Source organism: Megalobrama amblycephala, linkage group LG1, assembly GCF_018812025.1.
Source record: "Megalobrama amblycephala isolate DHTTF-2021 linkage group LG1, ASM1881202v1, whole genome shotgun sequence".
Classification (NCBI taxonomy): domain Eukaryota; kingdom Metazoa; phylum Chordata; class Actinopteri; order Cypriniformes; family Xenocyprididae; genus Megalobrama; species Megalobrama amblycephala.
The window spans coordinates 49,332,888-49,355,564 of NC_063044.1; the positions used below are offsets into that span (position 1 = coordinate 49,332,888).

The 22,677-nt window shown below is 37.8% G+C and overlaps 4 protein-coding genes and 1 long non-coding RNA gene across 7 annotated transcripts in view; 4 read left to right on the top strand and 1 right to left on the bottom strand.

The window, feature by feature from the left end:
• The window catches only part of hoxb3a (homeobox B3a), a 52,695-nt gene that overhangs the window by 5,760 nt on the left and 24,258 nt on the right, over positions 1-22,677 (top strand). Inside the window, exon 1 of one of the 2 annotated variants that reach the window (XM_048198340.1) lies at positions 14,664-15,615. The exons of the other annotated variant lie outside the window; for it this stretch is intronic. The gene's annotated coding sequence lies outside the window, so the exon portion shown is untranslated. Of the gene's footprint in view, positions 1-14,663; positions 15,616-22,677 lie in introns of those variants that run through there. 2 annotated transcript variants of the gene reach the window in all.
• Positions 1-22,677, bottom strand: part of LOC125273243 — a 284,955-nt gene that overhangs the window by 447 nt on the left and 261,831 nt on the right. The window lies entirely within an intron of this gene.
• Positions 712-3,786, top strand: hoxb6a (homeobox B6a). The gene is made up of 2 exons (XM_048198436.1): positions 712-2,007; positions 3,018-3,786. The coding sequence occupies exons 1-2, from the start codon at positions 1,578-1,580 to the stop codon at positions 3,272-3,274; spliced, it is 687 nt and encodes a 228-aa protein (XP_048054393.1). The 5' UTR covers positions 712-1,577; the 3' UTR covers positions 3,275-3,786.
• On the top strand, positions 5,384-8,214 carry hoxb5a (homeobox B5a). Its single transcript, XM_048198397.1, has 2 exons — positions 5,384-6,430; positions 7,067-8,214. Exons 1-2 carry the CDS (start codon positions 5,851-5,853, stop codon positions 7,312-7,314), a joined length of 828 nt encoding a protein of 275 aa, XP_048054354.1. The 5' UTR covers positions 5,384-5,850; the 3' UTR covers positions 7,315-8,214.
• hoxb4a (homeobox B4a) lies at positions 15,609-22,202 on the top strand. The gene is made up of 2 exons (XM_048198414.1): positions 15,609-19,511; positions 20,517-22,202. Exons 1-2 carry the CDS (start codon positions 19,088-19,090, stop codon positions 20,831-20,833), a joined length of 741 nt encoding a protein of 246 aa, XP_048054371.1. The 5' UTR covers positions 15,609-19,087; the 3' UTR covers positions 20,834-22,202.

The following is a 22,677-nucleotide window of genomic DNA, read 5'->3' on the forward strand; positions in this document are numbered from 1 at the left end:
AATGGAGTTAACAATAAAGCGCGAGCTTTTTAAGGAGAGACGCTTCACGCTTGTATTTTGAGATACGATAGCACAAATTCTAGATGTCTTGGTTAAGAATTTATAGAAAGTGTAATGGTAGTTATTGCTCATTAATAATTAACAAACGTTGACCGGGCCCTTCTCCCCCTTGCTCATTTCTACAAATGGAAACACAATAGATGCTTTCCGTTCGCAGAAAACTGTGCAATGCGAAAGGAAACGCAGCATCCTAGTCAAAGGAAACTGAAATGAAAGTAAGATGCACGCAACCCCCAGTGCGCCACCTTTAAAAATATCCACTTGTTGTGCCGCAAATGGTTTATTGGTCGTATAGCGACAGGACACCCGGCCACCATAACTGTACTTTTGGTTAATGAAAAACACACGCACGCTCGACCAGTGCAGCGCAACATCGACAAAAAGCTAAAACACTGTTGAATTATTTGCTGGCGTTCTCAAACCATTAATTAATTTAAGCAAAGGAGGAAACAGCTTGCGCAATGTTGAATGCTGTACAAAATGTATGCATTGCTCATAAAAAATAAATTTAACAAAACTCATATATAGGGGTGTGTGTGTGTATAATATTATATATATATATATATATATATATATATATATATATATATATATATATATATATATATATATATATGTACACACACACTTTATATATACTTTTTTTTCCAAAACGTGGACAGCACGTGTCTTTATCTTTTATATTCACACATACAGTACATATTTGTGTTGTCATTATGTGTCAAAATGACTATTTATTATTTATATTATCACTAAACAGTTTAATATAGGCCTACAGCAACATATCTGTTACCTACTGTATTTTGTTAAATACTTTTGCTCAGGCTCATTAACTTTGCGATGTTTATATATAGGCTTTGGTTTTCTTTAACACGTCGTTTACCATTTATAAATCACTATGAAATTACAGTGATGAAAAAAGCGTTGAAGCCGCGATCATCAATGTGTCATTTTATCTATTGTGACTCACTTGTGCGATAAGGCCTAGTAAATTACCTATCTGAAATATAAATAAGGAAGGATGAAAAATTATCAAATATTGTACGGAATAATGTGTGTTTGGAAAATCAGCTACTCCGGGTCTTGTATGTTGACACTTTACTCTCCAGTGGTATGATAGGACCAAAGCGGACTGTATGTGGGGGCACAAAGTGTCGATGTATTCAATTTAGCGTTTTAAAATTCCTATGTGATTCGTATTGTGCAATCTCATTGGAAGGAACGGAAAGGGAGAAGGGATTAAAAAAAAGAGCTAGCTCTCTGCTCCGGGGTCCCCCGGCGCGTGCAATCACAGCCCCCCTCAAGGGTGCTATTTTGCAGGCACGTCCGCTCGCTATTGGTCAGTGGATGGTCAGATGGTACGGTTTCCCTCTGTCCCGCACTGGCACATAGCCACCCAGAACACCCCCCCCCCCCCCCATCTAAAACCCAATCTCCGATAAACTACTAATAGCTAAACCACTTGGACTATAAAACACAACAAATCATAAACCACGCAAAAGAGCCGTACCCTCCCAATGAGTTCCTATTTTGTAAACTCAACTTTCCCAGTGACTCTGCCCGGAGGACAGGAGTCGTTCTTGGGACAGATACCGTTATATTCCTCCGGATACACAGACCCTTTACGACACTATCCCGGTGCTGCTTATGGAGGTTCCAGTGTCCAAGAGAAGGCGTACCCAGCCTCCTTTTACCAACAAGCGAACGGTGCCTACGGCAGGGCAACCGCCGCCGGTCCCTGCGATTATGCGACAGCAAGCTTCTACAGGGAAAAGGACCCAGCCTGCGCCCTCGCCAGCATAGAGGAACACTCGTTCGTGCTCAGTCAGGATCATCGCAAGACAGACTGCACGGGATCGACGGGGAAAAGCATCTACCCTGAGGCCGACGAACAGAAGCCATCAGCGCCGGTTTATCCTTGGATGCAACGGATGAACTCGTGTAACGGTAAGTTAATGTTGTCTTTTTTATACTTCATTTTTTTCTCATCGCTAATAAAGACTGAGCAAGAGCGTGCTATACGTAACTTACAGCTTCACTGTACAATGCCGGAAGCACAATACAGTGCATATACGCTCGTCTCCACCATAGTGTCATACTGAAAGCAAAGCCACTCCTGTAAAGTTCTGTGAAATCTCTCAAATGTACTGTATTGTTTTTGAGGGAGGACATTTGGAAATATGTTCGCTGCAAGGCTCATATCATTTAAATGGCTAGAGAAGCTTGTCTAATTTTAAACAGAAGAGCTGCTGAATCACCGTATGTCTTATTACAAAATTGTTGTTTTGACACATCTGTTGGTGTTTGTAACTTCTTGTGATACAATGGCAAGTACATAAAAACAGGAAAGATATTATGATTCGACTATGCAATAGTTCTTGAAACAGAGAAGGAACAATAGAAGTGTGCAATACTCTGTAACTTGATTTTATTCGCTGCCTATTACGAGCCCTGTCCGTTTACAGTAGGTACATGTTTAAATTTCAGAAGCATGAACATCTACGGACATCTTTGTACACGTACACGTTTCAGTCACAAACACAACTTTGACAAGTGCTTAAACTATTACTGGGCGCCTTGAATCTATCTTCAGATATAAAGTTTGATATAGGGCACATAAATAGACCGGTATCTTTTGTTTATATCTGTCATGAAAATAAGGAGAATCACATTTCCTCAGCTTCCTCCCCCTCATCGCAATAAAACAGACCTCTCAATGTGTCTGCACATAGGTTTAAATGAGGACAAAATATGTAAAAATAAACATATTTAAATGTGTTAAAAATGCAGGACAGCAAAACATGTGTTATGTTGTGGACTGTAATTTAGGTGCATACATTTCGCACTGACTTGATAGTTTCTTGTCATTATGTCACCCTTCTCCGGACGCATATGTCATTGTAAAAAACATGCTCTCTGTGTTAATGTTTGACTTTTCTCTTTTATCCCATGGACAGGGACCTTCGGTAACGCTGGCCGAAGGGGTCGTCAGACGTACACTCGCTACCAGACGTTAGAATTGGAGAAAGAGTTCCACTTTAACAGGTATCTGACCCGAAGACGCCGCATTGAGATTGCGCACGCACTGTGCCTGACAGAACGTCAGATAAAGATTTGGTTCCAAAACCGGCGAATGAAATGGAAAAAAGAGAACAAATTGATCAACTGTTCACAAACCAGTGGCGAAGAGGAGGAGGAGAAGAGGACAGAATGAAATTTTAAACGATAAATTTCCCCCCACCAAAAGAAAACTATGGCATAGAGGGCACCAGACACCACTCTCTAATAACACAAATGAAGACTTTTCATCATGTTAGCAACTGTAGCATTCCTGTTAACTCAATGTAATTTCTTTTGTGATTTCTTTCCCTTTTTTACATGACGTTTAACACATGTGGTTTTGTGCGCTCTTACTCAGTTTAGATTTGCTCTTATGACTGAAATGTCCATGTTGAACGAAGCTATTTGAAATATGTGTCATATTCGTGTTTATATTTAAGCTGTGTAAAAATAAAAATAAATACCCATTGTACGGAAAACTTTTTGCTATCTTTCATTTATTCCTGAGTTAAATTTTCAGACACATGACATAATTTATTGAGTCTGGGTGAAAAAAGGGCTGGAGCATCTGGAGATTCTAGAAAAATAGTAGGAACACACACAGCAGTGTACAATAGTCTAATATATATCTATCTATATGTGTAAATCTAGCTCTATCAATATACTATATATATATATATATATATATATATATATATATATATATATATATATATATATATGTGTGTGTGTGTGTGTGTGTGTGTGTGTTTTTGTTTGTTTGTTATTGAAGCTTTCAATAAAACAAACGAAATTCCGCCTGCCATGCTATATTTGATGACAGCCGATCACATGAAATGACGGATCCTCATTGCGGTATAACACCTGTATGCTTTCCCTGTATTATTTTTATTTTTTATCAAGAAAACTAGTTTAAACAAATTTACGTTTGACCTATAGGTGATGTAAACACCAAAAACACAAAAAAACACAACCGAAACTTTAGTCTGTAGGGCAATGTAATAAGCACGCATAGTCTACTGCTGTGTAAATGTGACATATATGACATTTCAGTACCTGCGGGAAAATATGTAAATATATGATACATTTATTATTGTGCATTTGATATTTTAGCACAAACAGTGGTCACGTGTTTTCCCGATTTCATGAAATAGGTTGGCTACAAAGCCCAAAAACTCTTCATTTAGGGATTTGGTTTCGCTTTTTGTACAAGTAAAAGGCCGAGCGTTGCCCACTTGGTTCCAAAATACTTCCTACAAAGTGAGAGGTGAAAAGGTTCAGCAGGTTTTAATAGATAACCAAAAGAGAAAGCTGACCTGTCGGCGCTGGTCACTCACCCTGAGAGACTCTACAGCCTGGAGGGCTAAGCGACAATAACCCAAATTTCTCAAGTGGAGTTTCTTAATTGCGTCAACAAAATTCAGACAATAATTTACATAATAGAAAAAATAAATGCAAATGTTTTCTACAAACCAGAGTATACATGAATATGTATATTCTTCGAGCACAATGGGTGAACTTCACGCTTCTTCGTAGGCTAGAATATTGTAAATCTGTTACTCATTGTTAAATTCTACTCTTTTCCGGGAATTAAATATTGCAAAAATATAAGAGTTAATATTGTTCTGGAGTATTTCAACCGTCCTTTTCCGGCTTTAACAAGACCAAACATCTATGGAAGTTTAGTACAGTTTTACATCATGCACATACATGAAACAGCAATTGGCATTTTGTCAACAAACCATAAATCATCTTGGAACATAAATCACGATCTCGCATTCCTTATGTTGTCCATACAGTGTGTGAACAGGAACTCATGGACAACGTCTACTAAAAAGTCAGATTGCTTCTTGGGCCTGAAAAAATACATCTATGGTAAGACCAACGATGGGATACACTGGAATTTAGCGATTTTTTTTTTAAATTATGCATATTCAATATTGTATATTCAATATTATATATTCATAATGTAGTTAATGTTATCATCAGTGCTTATTTTTTTTTATCATTATTATAATATTTTAAATAGGCTTTCACACTATACAACTAAAATCTTATTATAATATTAAAAAATGTTTATATACACATTTAAAAAAAAAAAAAAAAAAAAAAAAAATATATATATATATATATATATATATATATATATATATATATATATATATATATATATATATATATATATATCCGGAATGTTGTGACACTTAACCTTTATATTAATATTTGCACATTAAGTACGCATTTTAGATTCTGGGGATTTTTTTTATATGCGTAAAGGGTCAATAACTACACAAACGTTTATTAATATCACAACAAACTACTACGAAAATCCATTTTATTCCCATTTAAAAGAGAAATAAGTAGCGTTGAGCGCTCAAAATATCTTCTCAGCATGCAATAAATTTCATTCCCAGTAGGTGACGCTCTCCGCTCACATGCAGCAAATCCCTGCAAAGGGAGGTACACGTTGACTCGAGTCTAACGACTCCCCGTCTCGTCATCATTTGTAACCATAGAGCATGAATTACCTCTTGAAGTCATCAGTGAGAATTTACGACTGGTCAACAAAAGCACGTGATTCTCAAACGCACCCCCACCCCCATATTTGGCCGCATACATAGCAAAAACGAAGTACAGTGCATTGCTATAATTCATTAATACATCATAAATCGTGAAGCACAGCGTTATAACGACCAAGATCTACAAATCAAGCCCTCTAAAACAACCTAAATGAGCTCTTACTTTGTAAACTCGTTCTCAGGGCGCTACCCAAATGGCCCTGACTATCAGTTACTAAATTATGGAACTAGCAGCAGCGCTATGAACGCCTCGTACAGGGACTCCGGCACCATGCATTCAGGCTCTTACGGCTACAACTACAATGGAATGGACCTAAGCGTCAATCGTTCAACCAGCACTGGCCACTTTGGGGCGGTTGGGGACAACTCCCGGGTCTTCCAGTCTCCAGCCCCGGAGACGCGATTCCGGCAGCCGTCAAGCTGCTCGCTCGCGTCTCCGGAGCCGCTGCCTTGTTCCAACAGCGAAAGCCTTGGACCCAAAGGCTCTTCGCCCCCTTCCGACCAAAGCACCACCACTGCGGGTAATAATCTCACTAACAACACACATTTCACAGAAATCGACGAAGCCAGCGTTTCTTCTGAGACCGAGGAGGCGTCTCACAGAGCGAACAACTCTGCACCTCGGACACAACAGAAGCAAGAGAGCACGGCAACCTCCACTACCTCGGCGACGTCCGATGGCCAAGCTCCCCAAATATTCCCTTGGATGAGGAAACTACATATTAGCCATGGTACACACGTATTATGTTTACGTCTCTTTGTTTTGTTAGCAAAATGCGCATTGTGTTCAGTTCAGTGTTTAATTCAGTGTGGCGTCAGTAACAGTCTTTATTTTAGATTTCCGTGAAAGTGCCATAAATCTATCAAGTGTGGAGCCTCGCAAACTGTAGAAGCGAGAATGGGAGCGGGGTGGAAGAGAGGGCAACGAGGCAGGAAGGTTTACAAGTTGTTGTTTCTGTGAAAAGTTCAGCTTTATGGTGTGTGGGAATGTGATTAGTTTAGTGTTGGAGAACCGCTAATAAAACTGAGAGAACTAACACGGGATAAAATGCGATGAGAGTGGGATGGATAAACAAGCAGCGGGAAAAAAAGTGATTATATAATAACTACGAATATTTGAGGCTGTATTAGATCTATAAAATATTGAGGTTTTAAGTAGTAAAACGAAACAAAAACAAACGCCATGAGCCAAAAGTGAGGCGCTGTGCACTGTACCATTTGGTGATTTCCCTGTACGCATTCAGTAGTAAATCGTGTCACTCATGTGTATCTATAGCAGAAAGTTTTTGGAAACTGTTGTTGAAATGATGTGCAGGTCAATTTTCGCTAATCTTTATTCCCCTTTGCGTTTTGTCCACATTATTCAGATATGACTGGACCAGACGGCAAAAGGGCCCGAACTGCATATACCCGCTATCAGACGCTAGAGCTGGAAAAAGAGTTCCATTTCAATAGATACCTCACCCGAAGGAGGAGGATAGAGATAGCCCACGCTCTATGCCTCTCAGAGCGTCAAATTAAGATATGGTTCCAAAACCGGCGGATGAAATGGAAAAAGGACAATAAACTGAAGAGCATGAGTCTGGCTACCGCAGGTAGCGCTTTCCAGCCATAGTTGTATCCCAAGTCCTACTACGTGGTGTGCAAAAGAAAATGACGAGGAAAACGAGATGAAAAATAGGTCTCAAAACATTACTTACAAAGTACTGTACATCGCGGCACCTTTTGGCATGTTATGGATGTTTTAGGCATTTTAAAATTCTACTGTGGTACTGCTATAATGAAGCGAAAATTAGTGTTCCTATGTTGTTCTTTTTAATACTATGGTGACTATAATTTTGGCAAGTAAATAAAACTGAAGGGGAAAGAAGCTATCAATATACCGCCTGTTGTTCTTGTTATGAATATTGTTTATGTGTAAAGTGCTATGTTAATGCTTTCTTGAGAGTTAGCATGTGAGCTCTTAAATGTTATAACTTATTTACCTAAACGTGTATACCTTTTGAGTTTACAGCTTAGAAACGAATCTGCCCTTGTATGAAGTGAAGCTCTAGTTTAGTGGTGACTGCAGTAAAATTTAGCAGAAGCCTCTGTATGTTTCATGGTCCTCTGTTTAATCATTGTCTAAATAATCACATTCGATTTGTCATCCTCTATTATTTTTGAGAGAGAGAGAGAAAAAAGGAAATGTGTAAATAGTCCTCACTAGATTCTTGTACCCGTTCATACGTGTGTATAGTTGTATTCCAAATATGTAATTGTATATTACTGGATCATGTTTATGTTCCAAAAAGGATGTACATATTGAACATTTTTATTGTGATCAGTTGGCTATTTGTAGTAGGCAGAATGAACGGCAAACGTGTGGAAAACGGAAAAAAAAAAAAAAAAAAAAAAAAAAAAAAAAGCAATGTCATGTTGAACTGCCTGTTAGCATTTTGCCAAAAAAAGCTTTTTGTATTTGTTTGTAGTTTAACTTGGAGTAAAAAATAAAGTTCCTCATATTCAAATCTAATACATATCTTGACAGTTCTTCAATTTACGCACAATCAAGACAACTAATTCTTGTCAGTGATTGACAGGTATCGATTACACACTCATAATATTCCCTGAAACTCAAATATCTGTACAGTCCTTTAAATTAGGCAACTGAGAAACGTTTTGCTACGCCACAATGCAGATCCGTGAACTGTATATTGACAGTTCACACACAACTTGGATACTAATAGAAAAACGCTAAACCGCACTTACTATTAAGCGAAAACAGAAATTAGGAGAAATCTTCACCAAAACCTGGCGTACACATAAGTTAAGAGGTTTCTATAGTACAGGTACATTTACAACACACATTTTCCAGAATGTTTATATAATTTACAAACGCTCTACTATGTATAACGATATATTTCTGCGTCCTAGTAAACAAGCACTGAGCCTTTAAACTTACCATGCGTGCCAAACTCTTCTCTACCTCTAAGTTTTGAGAGCCGGCTGGAGGTCCCCGCAGTGTACCAACGGCCACTTGCCTTTTGTAATTTTGCTTTTCCCTTTGCCCAAACTATACAAAAAGTAGCTATGACATTTACATGTCAAACGGATGAGCGTTTTATCTTGAAGTTAGATCGTAAAAATCGCCCAGGCCACAGACAGATACCCCTTACTGGCTCTCAAAAGTCACGTGGGGTCCATAAAGTTAGTTTTATGGTTTTGGGGAGTTGACAATGTACTATATATTTCACATTCTAGAATGCAAGTGACGGTTTAACTGCTTCGAGGGGATTCTAAAGGGTCAGTTGTGAGAGGAAGAGCGTACCAGTAGGCCACTACAGTGCCAGTGTCTAGTCAGTGCAATGTCTCTCCGGTTCTACTCATTTGGAGGCGGAAATATGGATAGTGGACCGTGCACATTCAAAGTAAGTTCAATTTAAGGCTGCATTGGCCGGTGATTTGATCTAGGAAGATGTGGGAAGGAAAGGAGGGGTATGTCTCAAGTATAAGTGTCAATCATTTTGTTGGAGAGGTCCTTAGAAATGAGATCTGTGCGTTAGGTGTCATGTATACCAGTACATTACTAACAGAATTAGCATAATTAGCTTTGGTTGTTATTGAAATTGTCATATATATATATATATATATATATATATATATATATATATATATATATATATATATATATATATAAGTTTTGTCTTTTTGTCTTTTTTGCCAATTTATATTATGTTTAGATAATTTAATATGTAAATAGTGGATTTACGTTTTAATTAACTTTTCTCATTGTACTACTGTTTGTTTGTTTGTTTGTTTTTTTCCCCCGAAAAGTCTTGACTTGTGACATGTTTTTAGTTTAAGTGTACATTAGGACTAATCAAATTTAAGAAATAGGTGAAAACCATCTTCCTGTATCTCTCTTTCTTACACACACACACACACACACACACACACACACACACACACACACACACACCGACAACAATATGACAATATGCCTCCCTAAGGTTCTACAAGTAAAGCTTTGTTCCTTCCCCGCCCCTGTATTTTTCAGGGAGGAAGCGAGTAAGGAACACATAGTTGTACAACTGGAGCAAAGTATGTTGTTAGACTATGATCTAACTATATGTTTATCACAGACAAATAGCTATGATAATATAGAGACTCCTACAGTATAATTATACTTTCTGAATAAATATTTTTGATTTTTCTGTCAGAACACTTTTGTCGCCTCAGGTCAGTTCGAGTTCAACTCAAGTATACAGTTTGAGTCTGTATATAATTATATTACACTCAAGGCAGCGCGAATGACCTTTTGCTATTATTTTATATTTGTAGAAAGAGAGAAACCAAGACTATACTGTTGCTATTAATTGTTATGTCTTATAAATCCAACCAAAGTTTACCGTGACTACAGAGCGCGTAACTTTAAAGATAACGCAAAACACAGTAGATAACACTATGATTGTAAAACGTACTGCGCATATTCTTCGACAACAGTTAGGCTACATGATATTAATTAATCATCTAAATTATTCAATGGATAATAACACAAGGGATATTTTAACTGCTAAAAATACCCATAAACATTTAAAACGCATATAAGTTCATTACAAACGGCACTGAAAAAAATATGTATGTAAATGTAATACCATATATAGGGTACTGGCTTTTGGTTATTTGCCAGATCTTAACCTTTATTAGAAAACACATTGTAAATTATACAAAAAGCAAATACTTTTGCTTATTTTACATATCAAATACTTGTTGGCTTCTTTCCGGCTCCTCTGCATTAAACATCAACATTACCTCCAAAATAATAAATGTTAAGCTTTCAGGGTGTTTTACAGCCTACTTTCAATGAGTGTTACAGATTTTATAGCCCTCCATTTGGCATTTCTGTGTGTGAGAAAGAGAGAGAAGGAGGGAGAGAGAGAGCGCGCGCACACAAGAGAGAGTAAAGGAGAGTTTGTGTGTGTGGGTATGTCCGAGCAACGGAGTTAGGAAGTTTCAGGCCGTAAACAGGAAGGCGAAATTGTGGTCGTGAGCATGAGTCTAGGGCTACCGTTTAATTTTTCATCAGCTTCCTTTTTAATGATATGAGTGGGGAGGGCTCTGGCCTGCAAGCAAAAATGCGCGCATTCCTCTAGAAAGTCACTTACAAAGACAAGCGTCTATACAACCACAGTTGAGGTCAACCACAATCATAAAGTCCATATTTACAGCACAATGCAAATATAAGACAATGCAAAAAGAGGAACAGCAATATCCCTTGAGTGTTTATATGTGCTGTGAGTCACTAAGGCGACTGGGCGTTAATTCTAGGTGTGTTTGTGCGTCAGAGAAATATTTGCAGGGTGTGTGTGATACGTTTTGACACAAACTCAGGGGATCAAAGACTACGGTCTATGAATGTGGGTTTAAAGGTTAGCCCAAAGACATACTGGACTATTTGGTATTACAATATTTTTATTGATGCAACAAAATTATTTATCAGGACATTTCCCTATAAAGTTTCCAGCATTCTCTGTACATTGAGCATCTGGTACTAAAAATCAATTTGTATGATTTCTATAAGCCCTCTACCACGTAGACGCAGCAATTTCGAACGTTTAAATAGCAATTTTAAGACTAATGCGTTTTGCATATTGATAGGGGCAATCTGCGAGCATATCTCATCCATAATGCATAGGGACGGGATCATCCGGGGGTCAGCAGACGGGCGCTGCTGCGAAGGCGCAAGCGCGAAACAATACAACGAGTGCATAAAGCAAAATTATTCGATGCTTGTCCTAAAAAAGGGGGTATTGATTAAGAATTTTTATTCCATTGATTTCTTTTTATTTTAACATCTGTATTCAATCTCCGATTAGCAAGTCAATGCAACAAACAAAACATTTAAACAACAAATAAACGTTTAAAGTATGGTGTTTTCTGTATGTGTTGCTGGCCTTTTTTGTCACATTCTATAAGAAAATTACAGAGAGAACAGGAAGAACAAGGGTGAACAGGACTGGCAGATGATACAAGCAGGATTTGAACCCGCACGCCCACCGTATCTGGGCTAACCACTAAACCACGGCTTGATTATATCGGATTATTCATATGACCTGGTTTAAGACCTATTATAAATGGCCTGAATTAGATAATAGAAAAACCCTAATTAAATAATACATTCTTCAAAAGTGTGGAATGTTTAATAATATAGTATATAAAGTGTTAGTATAAATATGTGTTAATTTACGTGAACAATTCTTAGAGATTTAGAGTGAGAGATAAGACTAAATAAAATGGTTAATTTTGTTCAAATGTTCGGGCATGTAAGTTTACATACATAGTTCATTCATAACTCACATAATTAATTAAACAAAATTACATAACGAACTACAAATTTATAGCCTATAGTTTAATCTAAAATCTTAATATAAACATCAAATGATAGGAAAAGAATTTGGATTAAACATTTAATCATAACTAAATGAAAATTTAAACAATACAAGGCAAAATAAATACAATACAATAAAATAAATTTGCCATAAATACAATTTATGGCAAATAAAGTCAAATGATTTATTTTAATTATTATTTATTTAATTCAAATTACCAGATTGGCCTATAACGAATATATACTGTGTTATTTGTGAGTTATTCTATAAACAGTTTTTTTCCCCATAAATAAAAATACATATATTTTCTCGTCAAGACGTTATGCTTGAGTTTGATTTTTCTCAGATGTAGCTCTTCTTTGTCGCCAGCAGAGCCCGCTTTAGACCAAGATCACGATGGTTGAGGATGCTGGTGTCTACTCGTCGCCCTTTTCTAACAACTGAAAGCTCTGGAAACGTCTCGTAATACGCAATTTTATTTATCAACATAGAATACTATCGTAAATTCCACCGACTACGTTTGTAGCTTATTTCGTGACCGAAAAAGTGCCAGCTAATAATGCTTACCGGATTTGGCATTTTTCCTGTAGAAGCTTAGGCTACATTGTGAGCCAGGGAAAATGCTAAATCAGAAAGCATAAAGCTATGGCTTAGGCACAAGAGAGGGGAGAGGCTCGTTCTCCCTTCTCTCTCTGTCTACGTTTAATCCAGAGGAGCGAGTTAAGGTGAACATAGTCTCGTTAGAAATGGCGCGAGATTTGGCGGGGTCAAAAAGTTCAGGGGTCAAAAGTTTACGTAGTGCGTGACTCGGTCGTTGGCTGTCGACTCGCTGCGCTTGACCAATCACTGGATGTCAATGGCAAAGTGGGAGAAGGAGAAAGAGGGGGAGTGAGGGGTTTCAGACTGTCTCTTTTGAAAAGATTAGAAAAATGATAGAAAGAGCAGAACTGAGGAGACCGACTTTGCAACAAAGCACGTTCCCGCGAAAGGGTGTGTTGGGGAGAAAAAAAGGACAATCGAATCTTGAGGTTTAGGGCATCAACAAAAAGGCCTGATGATACGAGTCTTTTTTTATAATTTATCTCATTCACTGATACATTTTATTGCATTTATTGCGTTCATGCATTTTGTGACAAGGCGGCTTATTTATAGACAATTAAGGCCAGTCAAATAAAAGCAAATAAAGCGTTTGATTTCTTTGTGAACTTTAGAAACGTGGCTTCTGAAAAAATAGTATAATGACAATCAGTTTGACTTTTACCTGTTAAAAATGCAAAAATACATTATTTTATTTGTTTTTGTACTTTATAGTTTTATAAATGTTGTAAGTTCAAAGCAATTTATGTAAATTGTGTAAACCTTACATATTTTGTCTAACGTGATTGTTATATACACTGTGTATATTTTAACTACAAATAAAACTTGCTTATAGGGTTTTTGACTAGCATCTACATCATAATATTCACGTGTGCATGTGCAGCAGAATATTAAATATAAACGTATATCTGTCATTTTTTAAAAGACAAGCATCCGTCCGTGATTTTGAGTGCGCTGGATGCGTGTTCAGCGGTAGCGAATAAAATATTTTCTTAAAATTATTATGAAAGAAATAAATTAGATAAGCGACGCCATTCCCATTATTATTGTATAGGAACTATTGAAGCCTATTTCACATTTTAGTTTGTTGATCACATTCATCACGTTCGAAACGGAAGACCACCTGCGGTATTTTGTTTACATGTTTAAAATGTAGACAAGTTGCTGTTCCTACCCACAACTCGAACAAACAAAGGAAATTTGCTTAAGAAGCACATTTCCCTTTCTCAGGAAACTCAAATTTAGTGTCATCATATTATATCCCACCAATCATCACGAATAACTATAAAAAGAAAAGAAAAGAAACATTAACGAAATATATAATATTCACGATAACGATAGCAATAAAAGTATATATATTTTAAAATATTAAATCTTTATTTATATTTTGGGATTTGATCTAGTTTGGTTTTCATTTTTATGTGATAAATTAAATATTGATTTTAAAGGCGTGTTTGGAATATGTTAGTTTTAAAAAAACGCCGAGAAACTGGGCAACTGATAATTTGGTCATGAATATTAATTTATTGGCACGAACATTTAGACTAATGGTGGTGAGTCAGGATGATGTGATGCTGAACTACTTGGTATTCTGAGAAACAACGTACGTAAGTGGTGAATAATTATATTAGAAAACTCGTCCCATTTGGAGTTCAGCAAGAGTTCACCGAATTAATTTCCATTCCATCCTAACATGTGCCGTTGCTGGGCAGTGTTGCACCCTGCATTATAGAAAGAAAAAATATATATATTTGTACAGTTTTTTTTTTTTTTTTTTTTTTTTTTTTTTTTTTTTTAAATATTCCATGTTCCGAATTAATAAATGTTATCACCCCTTAACATTGTTATTTTTCTTGTCAACATCGTTATATATATATATATACCCCCATACACACATCACACATTTTTTTTTTTTTTTTTTTTTTTTTTTTTTTTACAAAAAAACAAAAAAAAGAAAATCTGTAAAATCGTAGTTAATGAAATAACTTTGAACGTTTTGTGAATTGCATAGATATGGAACTGCACATTTCGAAGAGTGTGTAAACATTCGTTTCGAATTTTAGAGTCACGTTGAACATCTCTTTTAGTGTTGTGAATACAATAACGAATCGCTCTATGGTTGAACTGATTTGTGGGTTATAAAGCCTTTTTGAATGACCCCCTTTCTCGAGCCATTTTTCTTCAAAGTAATGACCTGGGCACAATTCAATATGAGCGAGCAAACTATGCATGCATTACTATAGAACTTTAGAGTGGGAGAGACCCAGAGAAGGGGTGAACCGGAGGTCAGCGCGTCTAACAAATATTAAAATGTACTGGGACTCGTGACACGCCTCGCTGTTTAACAAAGACTGCCAAAGTGCGAGATTAATATGAAAACTTGAGAGTCCACAACAAAATGCCTTATATCGCCCAATGGTATTGTAGAGCTCACAGCGGCTTGAGGCTAACGTGCATTTTATTTTTAGTTGTTTTAGGACAGAGATGGCTGCGCTCTGTGGGGAAAGCCCCTTCTTGTTGCCAGCAAGATAAAGCCTCAAAACGGAAAATACGGCGCGATGACTCCTGCTGTCGAAAATTGGTGGCTCGGTGTTTTTTCTTATTTTTGCTTTTCTGAGCTCTTGAGCCGGTTGAAGATTTTCTTGGATGTTCTAATGTCTGCCTGTCCGTTATCGTCGCGTGATGTTAAAGATGAGCTCGAGGGGACCCACGGAAATGAGAGGGAGTTGAGCACACAAAGGTATCACGGCGAGGTCACGGGCTAAACCTGTGGCTTTGGAGAAAGGAGTGAGGGGGGGTTTAGACGGAGGGACTCGCAGGAACGGTTGAAACGGAAAGAAAGGGTTTGGAGCGGCGACAATCCCCTGCAAAGACCGCGTACCGCAAAGGAGAGAAGATAAGGGCGAGAGACCACAGAAATGCGAGGTGCGACGCTCAGAGTAAAAAAAGTAAGTAAAGAAAAAGGCGCTTCATTTGCATATCGCCGTGCTCTCTTCTGCAGGTGTTTGCTTGGGCGGACCACGTGCTCGCGCACACTGTGGCGAGAGTACGGGTCCCCCCTCCTATCATAACGGAGTTATGACTTTGAATTCGAGCCCCACGGAGTTGCACTGTTGCGTGTGTGGGTTTTATATGGTGAATATTTACCTTGGCTATAGTCTCTGAGCCGCGGCTTTGAATGCCTGTCGGTGTACACATTAACCCCATAATGAGGCAGATGGCTCGAGGTCCCTATGGCTTTTAGAAGGAGATGGCTCACGGGGGTGAAGGCGAGGTCGGGGACTTCAGGGGGTGAAAGGGTTAGAGTGGACACCAAGGCTGAACTTTCTCCTTTGCTGTTACAATAGATTTTCATCGCTAAAATGTGAAATAAGGTGTATAGTTTATATGCGAAGAAAAAGCTGATTAATTTAAGCGTTAAATTATTAGCGGTTTTCATAGTTTAATCTGGACATGGATGCTAATGTGCGTCAGTGCAAGAAGTTCGGCACAATTAATACCAAGCAGCAATCAAAATGAACTGAGAGAGAAGAAAAGAGCGAGGCAAGTTGAAAAAAGAGCTGAAAATGGCAGAGGCCCATTTGAAAAATTGCCAGAGCTTTGACTGCCAAACGCTAGGGGTGCTACAGATTTCTTTGATATGATACAAATTTTTTATGCACATTCTAACTGCTCAGTGAATGGAAAATGATTTTCCTTCGTTCTAGAATATTTCGATGCTATTCGATATCATTTGAGACAATTATTAAATCATTCATTTCGTGTATACACTGAAATCAAGTTAATAATCATTTAATACTATTTTTTTGCCTTTGTCGCTTAAACTGCAGCAGAACAAAGACTCATGAAACAATAAACCCTCCAGATTTAAGATTTGTAGATTAAGATTTGATATAGACATTTACTGAATCTTTACTTAATTGTACCTATCATTTGAAAAAACGAAAAGGACAAATAAATGTTTAAATATATATTTTTAAATTAGCTGTTTGGTATTGTTTTAGTGTTTGGCGGTAATTACGAAAATTATGATTTATTGTTATGGTTCTTGTTAACTTTATATATTTTGACGTGTATATGTAGAGCATGTACAAAAAATACATGTAGTATTTTTTATTTTCGCTAAGCTATGAAATGTGGCAAACGAAATGTTTTACTGACGTGACAAACCGCTTTCTGCTCTAATAAATCATGTATAATGTCGATGGTTTTAAATAGCAAGTATAGTATCGAAATATTAATCTGTTTTCGTTTTATTTAATTTTTTTCAATATCACAATATCCTCTGTTCTACTGCTAGAATTAAATGAGGAAATCTTACCTTTTCTGCACATATAAAAAACATCCTGGAATTATCGGTGCATCCCCAAAACAAAGAGAAACTCCATAGATCAAATTATAAGTTCTTTATTTCAGAGCGATTTTCATGAAATGATAGACCGAGTGTTTGGGGAGAGAAACGCTTGTTTAAGGAGTCATAAAATGAGTGCTTGGTGTCAGGGGGTTAAAGAACTATTGGTATTGTCCTATGTGCATATTTTATTGTTTTATACCCTCTCACCTCGCTATTTATTCGCCGTTTGACTGGTGTTTGCCGGCAGCAAACAGAGCTGACCTGCCATAAAACCCACATGTTTTATTCCAGTGGCTGTTCCAGCTTTCTTTGACCTTTATTGAGATCTGTCTTGGTCGCATTTACTTTCTGGCCTGTACGCGCATTGTGTGTTAGATTCTAAGAACCTATTTTAGGATTCAAGACTGTAATGAATAGATGTTATATAGTTGTTTTAGTCCCAGCCTATAATTGCATATTTTATTAATCTTTAACATTAATGTAGTTTTGTTTTTCTTTCAGTTTTTTAAACGTTTTTGACAGAAAATTAGCACATTAGACGACAAAGTTGTGCGCTTCGACTGTTCCGTATATATTGAAGAGACAAAGACAAAGAGTCGACGGTAGGAAAATGTTTCCAGGTCATAGATCGGGGAAAAAAGTTAATTTTCCTCTCTTAGGCTGTGTGTTTTGTTGCTATCTAGGGGAGAAATGTACAAAAAAAAAAAAAAAAAACAAAACAAAAAAAACTCCAGTGTTTACCACAAACCATTAGCAAAGTTTATAAAAGAAGCACCGATCCATTAAGTGGCGAGACAGATTGCTGATATCCTTGGAGGCAGACTGTTCCAGGTGCAACAACTTGACACTGGGAAGGCGCTGTCAAGGTGAGCAGGCTCTCTCAATACCTGTCAAGAAGATACCTGTCATCTATATATACCCTGTAGATCCGGATTTGTGTAAACAGACGCACAGTCACAAATTCGTATCTAGGGGAGTATGTAGTTGATGTATAGGCTACATTCAACTTCAACGGGCAAAGAAGATGATATTTTAACTTTTGGTTTGTCATTGTTATTAATATTACGACAGTTTGGTAGTGAAATATTGTAGCAGGAACGAAAGTTTTTTTTTCTTAGCTACTACATTTTTTTTCTGTAAATGTAAGATTTAAAGGGCGTTCATGATGTCACGTATTTTGTGAGACTTTTAAAGAATTTGAAATGAGCAAAAGAAGTTTGTTGAGATCTGCACTGATTAATAATCATCTGAATGCTGTGTTTAAGTATCACTATCGGTAAACAACGAGAAATATTTGCTGCTGGTGTTAATAGTGAATTGAGCACATAAATTACTATTCATTGTGTGTAGAATTGGCATACAGGATAAACGCGCTGTTTGGAGTGGAATGACTGCAGACTACGTTTAAATGCAGAAGGTCTCCTTTGTGATTTAGGAGGCTTTGTAACCTGAATTAGTTGATGAATTTTCTATCGATCTTAAACAAGCCCAGATTCATCTCTGACACGCTGCTCACGCCACGACCATTCTCTCACCGTTATTAGCGAGTGCATTTAAGACCTTGGCCAAGGCGATTTCCTTGCATCACTTTCCCCTGGTACCGCGTTTCATGAACACCAGCCAAAATTTAGCAGTATTTTAGTTAGCCAAATCTGAACAGTTCTTTATAGAGGTGTAGTCATGTTCTCAGTGTGCAGATGAACTGAGGGGGACTGGGGGCGTGACTTTCTGTAGGGCTGGTAGAATCCAGCATGCCTTTTCGCTGTGTCTGCTTTCGCTTGTTATTGTTTTGATTCACACACTATCTCATCAAGCGCACTGCAACGTATGAGAAAGTATGGAATTTTGGACTATTCCGAAATGTGAGTTGATGAGCGCGATCTAAACTGACTAATCCCATTTCCTTATCCGGGAATCGCGAAGATCCACGCCATTGGCTGACGATGTCACATGGACCCTTAACTTTGTTCACTTGACAGAAAGTAGGAGGGTTCAACGAAACAGGAAAACGAGTAAAGGGATACATATAAATTTTAGTATATTTTGTGTGCAATTCAAAGAAATTAATGGCCATGAGTTCCTATTTGATCAACTCCAACTATGTGGACCCTAAGTTTCCACCCTGCGAGGAATATTCCCAGAGCGACTACCTACCCAGTCACTCTCCGGACTACTACAGCGCCCAGAGGCAAGACCCCTCGTTCCAGCATGAGCCGATCTACCACCAGCGGTCGGGCTGCGCCGACCCACCCTACTCATCGTGCCAGGGTCCGGGGCAGCCTGCCGCGGTCATCTCTCCACGAGGTCACGTTCTACCCACAACCGCACTCTCAACCCCTCTCCCTGAACCAAGCCATCACTGCGACTCGGTAACTCCAAGCCCTCCGCCTGCCTGCGGTCAGACTCCTACTAGCCAAAACACTTCAACGGTCACCTCAAGAAAAGATCCCGTGGTATACCCCTGGATGAAAAAAGTCCACGTAAACATCGGTAAGTGCAGCTAAACTTCTCTTACTAGTGCGCAGACAGCTCAGCCACTTTAGAAAGCCTAATGTCCGGCGTTAAATCTATTGCTCCCCTTATGAAGTTGCCCTTGGTCGAGATTTACGATCGTCTGTTTGCAGGGCAATATAATTACACCCTCCATAAATTTTTATTGCACTCCTTCTTTAAGCTCTTTCGGCGTCTATGCAACTTTCTCGTTCTAATTTCTTCCCGAGAAGAGGTTTATGAGTTCTCATGTAATCCATAAGTTAAGTTTTATGTTTTAGTAATTTGATTTTAAGTGACTGGACGGATTAATGTGTACTTTACACTGCCTCTTCACAATTGTTAGTTAAAAAGAAAAAAACTTATGGAAGCTAAAATATCCATAGTTACGAGGACGATAATAAAACATTAATGGTAATACAAACAGTCGGACTTTTTATGAACTATTATTCCGCGATAATTAGTGCATGTACTCATAGAGCTGCCATGGTGTGCGCTGTAAAGAGGGCACACGCAATGTTTGCAAAATCACGTTTTAACATTATTCGCCCATAGCCAGCTATAGATTATGCTGTTCCCTTGTAGTGTTATTGCTGAATATGTTTTTTTTTTTTAAAAAAGGATTTCTTATGCAAAAATGCAATATTCCTATTGTTGTATCTTGTGCTGCCACTATTGACTTATTTTAAACCATGAAGTCTGGAAATTAATGTCACTATCCCGACATTTATTCATTTGCTTATCTTTAATATGATACAATGACCACTTTTATGTTTTTGTTTAACATTTTGCATAATAGAATACAGTCACATTGTACATTTGCAAATACGAGCGGATTTTCTTCAAGTTTTAAAAATTATATTACACTATATTATTGTAGTGTGTGTGTGTCTGTGTGTCTGTGTGATTGTTCATGAATTGGTGTGTACATATCTATGTACGTGGGGCTGTGTGTGCGCGAGTGTTATACTTTTTTATAACGTGTCGATCTCTGTATCCCAACAGTGAGCCCGAACTATTCAGGGGGTGAACCAAAGCGCTCACGCACAGCATACACGCGGCAGCAAGTCCTGGAATTGGAGAAAGAGTTCCATTACAACCGCTATCTGACCCGCAGACGGAGGGTGGAGATTGCCCATACACTATGCCTATCCGAACGACAGATTAAGATATGGTTTCAGAACCGGCGCATGAAGTGGAAGAAGGACCATAAGCTTCCCAACACCAAAATACGCAGCAATTCTGCCAACACTAATTCAAGCGGCGGCCCGACATTGGGCAGCAATCAGAACCGAGCCAGTGGACCTCCGCCAAGTCTATAGCCCTCCACTGTTGACCAAAACACGTACAATTATAAAATCTAATTTTATGGAGTGTAGAACGTGGATTTTACCCGCGTTATGTCTCCTTACTCTCCCTGCACTCTAATTACAGGGATAAAACACAAGGAAGATGTGGGGGGAAGGAGCAAAGAAAATGTTCATCTTTTAAACACTAAAAATGGGTGAAGAGACTGAAGACTCGAACTCAAATGCTACTATAGATGGGTTGCCTTCCCAGTCTGGTTCCCATTTTATCCCGCACGCCTTTTCCTGCTCACTCGCCCCTTCCATAAGCACAGAAGGCGGCAGATAGTTTTCAGATTGGGTGAAGATGGATCCGTGTTTCATCTTTAATCACGCCAAACTCGGCCCCATTTGTCATGTTTACTCTGTGGTACAAAGGATGAACCGTAGGCCTGCCCATTACCTCGACGTCTAGCGTTGTGCTTAATAAATGAGTCGCTCTGTTTTGTCAAGAAGCCTTTTCTAACTCCCTTTATTCCCCTGGCTTAAAAATAACTAGCCGAGTGTTTTTCAACTGATATGAAGTTTTGTATTTTGTAGCAATTAGGTTATTTTGCATTTGCTATTTGCATCTCGAATGCAATGCCAATGGGACTGAGGGTTATTGTGCGTGTGGTCCATTTGTCGCTCATTACAAATACAGGGACTTGTTTCACTCTCCTGTTTAGCGCATTTCAGTTTAAGAACAGCAAATTACTAATTAGTTGTTAGTCATATTAAATATAATATAAAGGTTCAATGAAGCTGGATGGCTAGATATGTATAACCAAAACCGGTACAACGCAAAGCATTTTAATGAGAGCACTGCTAAGTACTATTTAAATTACCTCAATTGTATTTTTTGTCTAGTTTTATGAAGTGATCAGATTAAGTTCTTTTGACTTAATGGCAAATATCTGCAATAGCTAAACTCAGCATTTGTTTGTAAGTTGAAATGAAATTTAAGTTAAGTGTGGCCAGGGTTGTATAGAGAAAAGGTGCGTATATTGCATGAGTAAATACACTATATTTTCCTTTATTCTTTTTTTATGTCACCCTCGTTTTGTTTTATGGTACATAGACATGCGCACATACCACACTTTTTCTTTCTTTCTTTCTTTCTTTCTTTCTTTCTTTCTTTCTTTCTTTCTTTCTTTCTTTCTTTCTTGCTGTCTCTTATCAATTTTACATTTTATTATATATTTTTTTACATTCCAAAGATCAGTTTTCTCGCTGATGAATTGTAAATTTCCCCTTTTACATGTTTGTATTTTGTCTTTTTTCTGCTTGTACCTTTCACTGTTTACCTTTGTTACATGTAAATAGCCCTAGAAATTTAATAAATGGCGGAAAAGTATAATCTTTCTCCATGTGTCATGTCTTTTGTGTATTTTAAAGCCAGATATGCTTATTTTAAATGCATATCTCTTATATATAGGTGGATACCATCGTCCATTGTGTTTTGCTAAAAACACAGTTTAATTGTATTTGGCTTGCCACTGTGCATTTTTGTTAGCCTTGTAGCACTCGCCTGTCTTGAAGATCACTGCATATCTCTCTGGTGATTTATATCGCTGCATTGCGAGTAATCCTGGTACATTACGCCTAGTAATCTTATTCTAAATCACAAAACCCTTCCTTTCTGTCTCGCCTCTCCTTAATTTAACGGTGCACAAACCCTCTGCTCAACGACGCCGTGAATGCGCCTAAAAATATGGATCCATGTTAGAAAAAAAAAAAAAAAAAAAACAGAAGTTAAATAGTTTCTCGGCTCGTGGGCTTTTAATGCTTTAATGAGTGTAATTCTTGCACAACAGTTTCGCGACTGTTTGCCAGCGCAA

Bases quoted from the DNA above. Each gene is read 5' to 3' on its own strand.
- hoxb5a (XM_048198397.1), top strand. From the start codon at position 5,851: ATGAGCTCTTACTTTGTAAACTCGTTCTCAGGGCGCTACCCAAATGGC. The intron at 6,431-7,066 runs GTACACACGTAT...CACATTATTCAG, and splicing joins GAAACTACATATTAGCCATG to ATATGACTGGACCAGACGGC.
- hoxb4a (XM_048198414.1), top strand. From the start codon at position 19,088: ATGGCCATGAGTTCCTATTTGATCAACTCCAACTATGTGGACCCTAAG. The intron at 19,512-20,516 runs GTAAGTGCAGCT...GTATCCCAACAG, and splicing joins AAAAGTCCACGTAAACATCG to TGAGCCCGAACTATTCAGGG.
- hoxb6a (XM_048198436.1), top strand. From the start codon at position 1,578: ATGAGTTCCTATTTTGTAAACTCAACTTTCCCAGTGACTCTGCCCGGA. The intron at 2,008-3,017 runs GTAAGTTAATGT...TCCCATGGACAG, and splicing joins ACGGATGAACTCGTGTAACG to GGACCTTCGGTAACGCTGGC.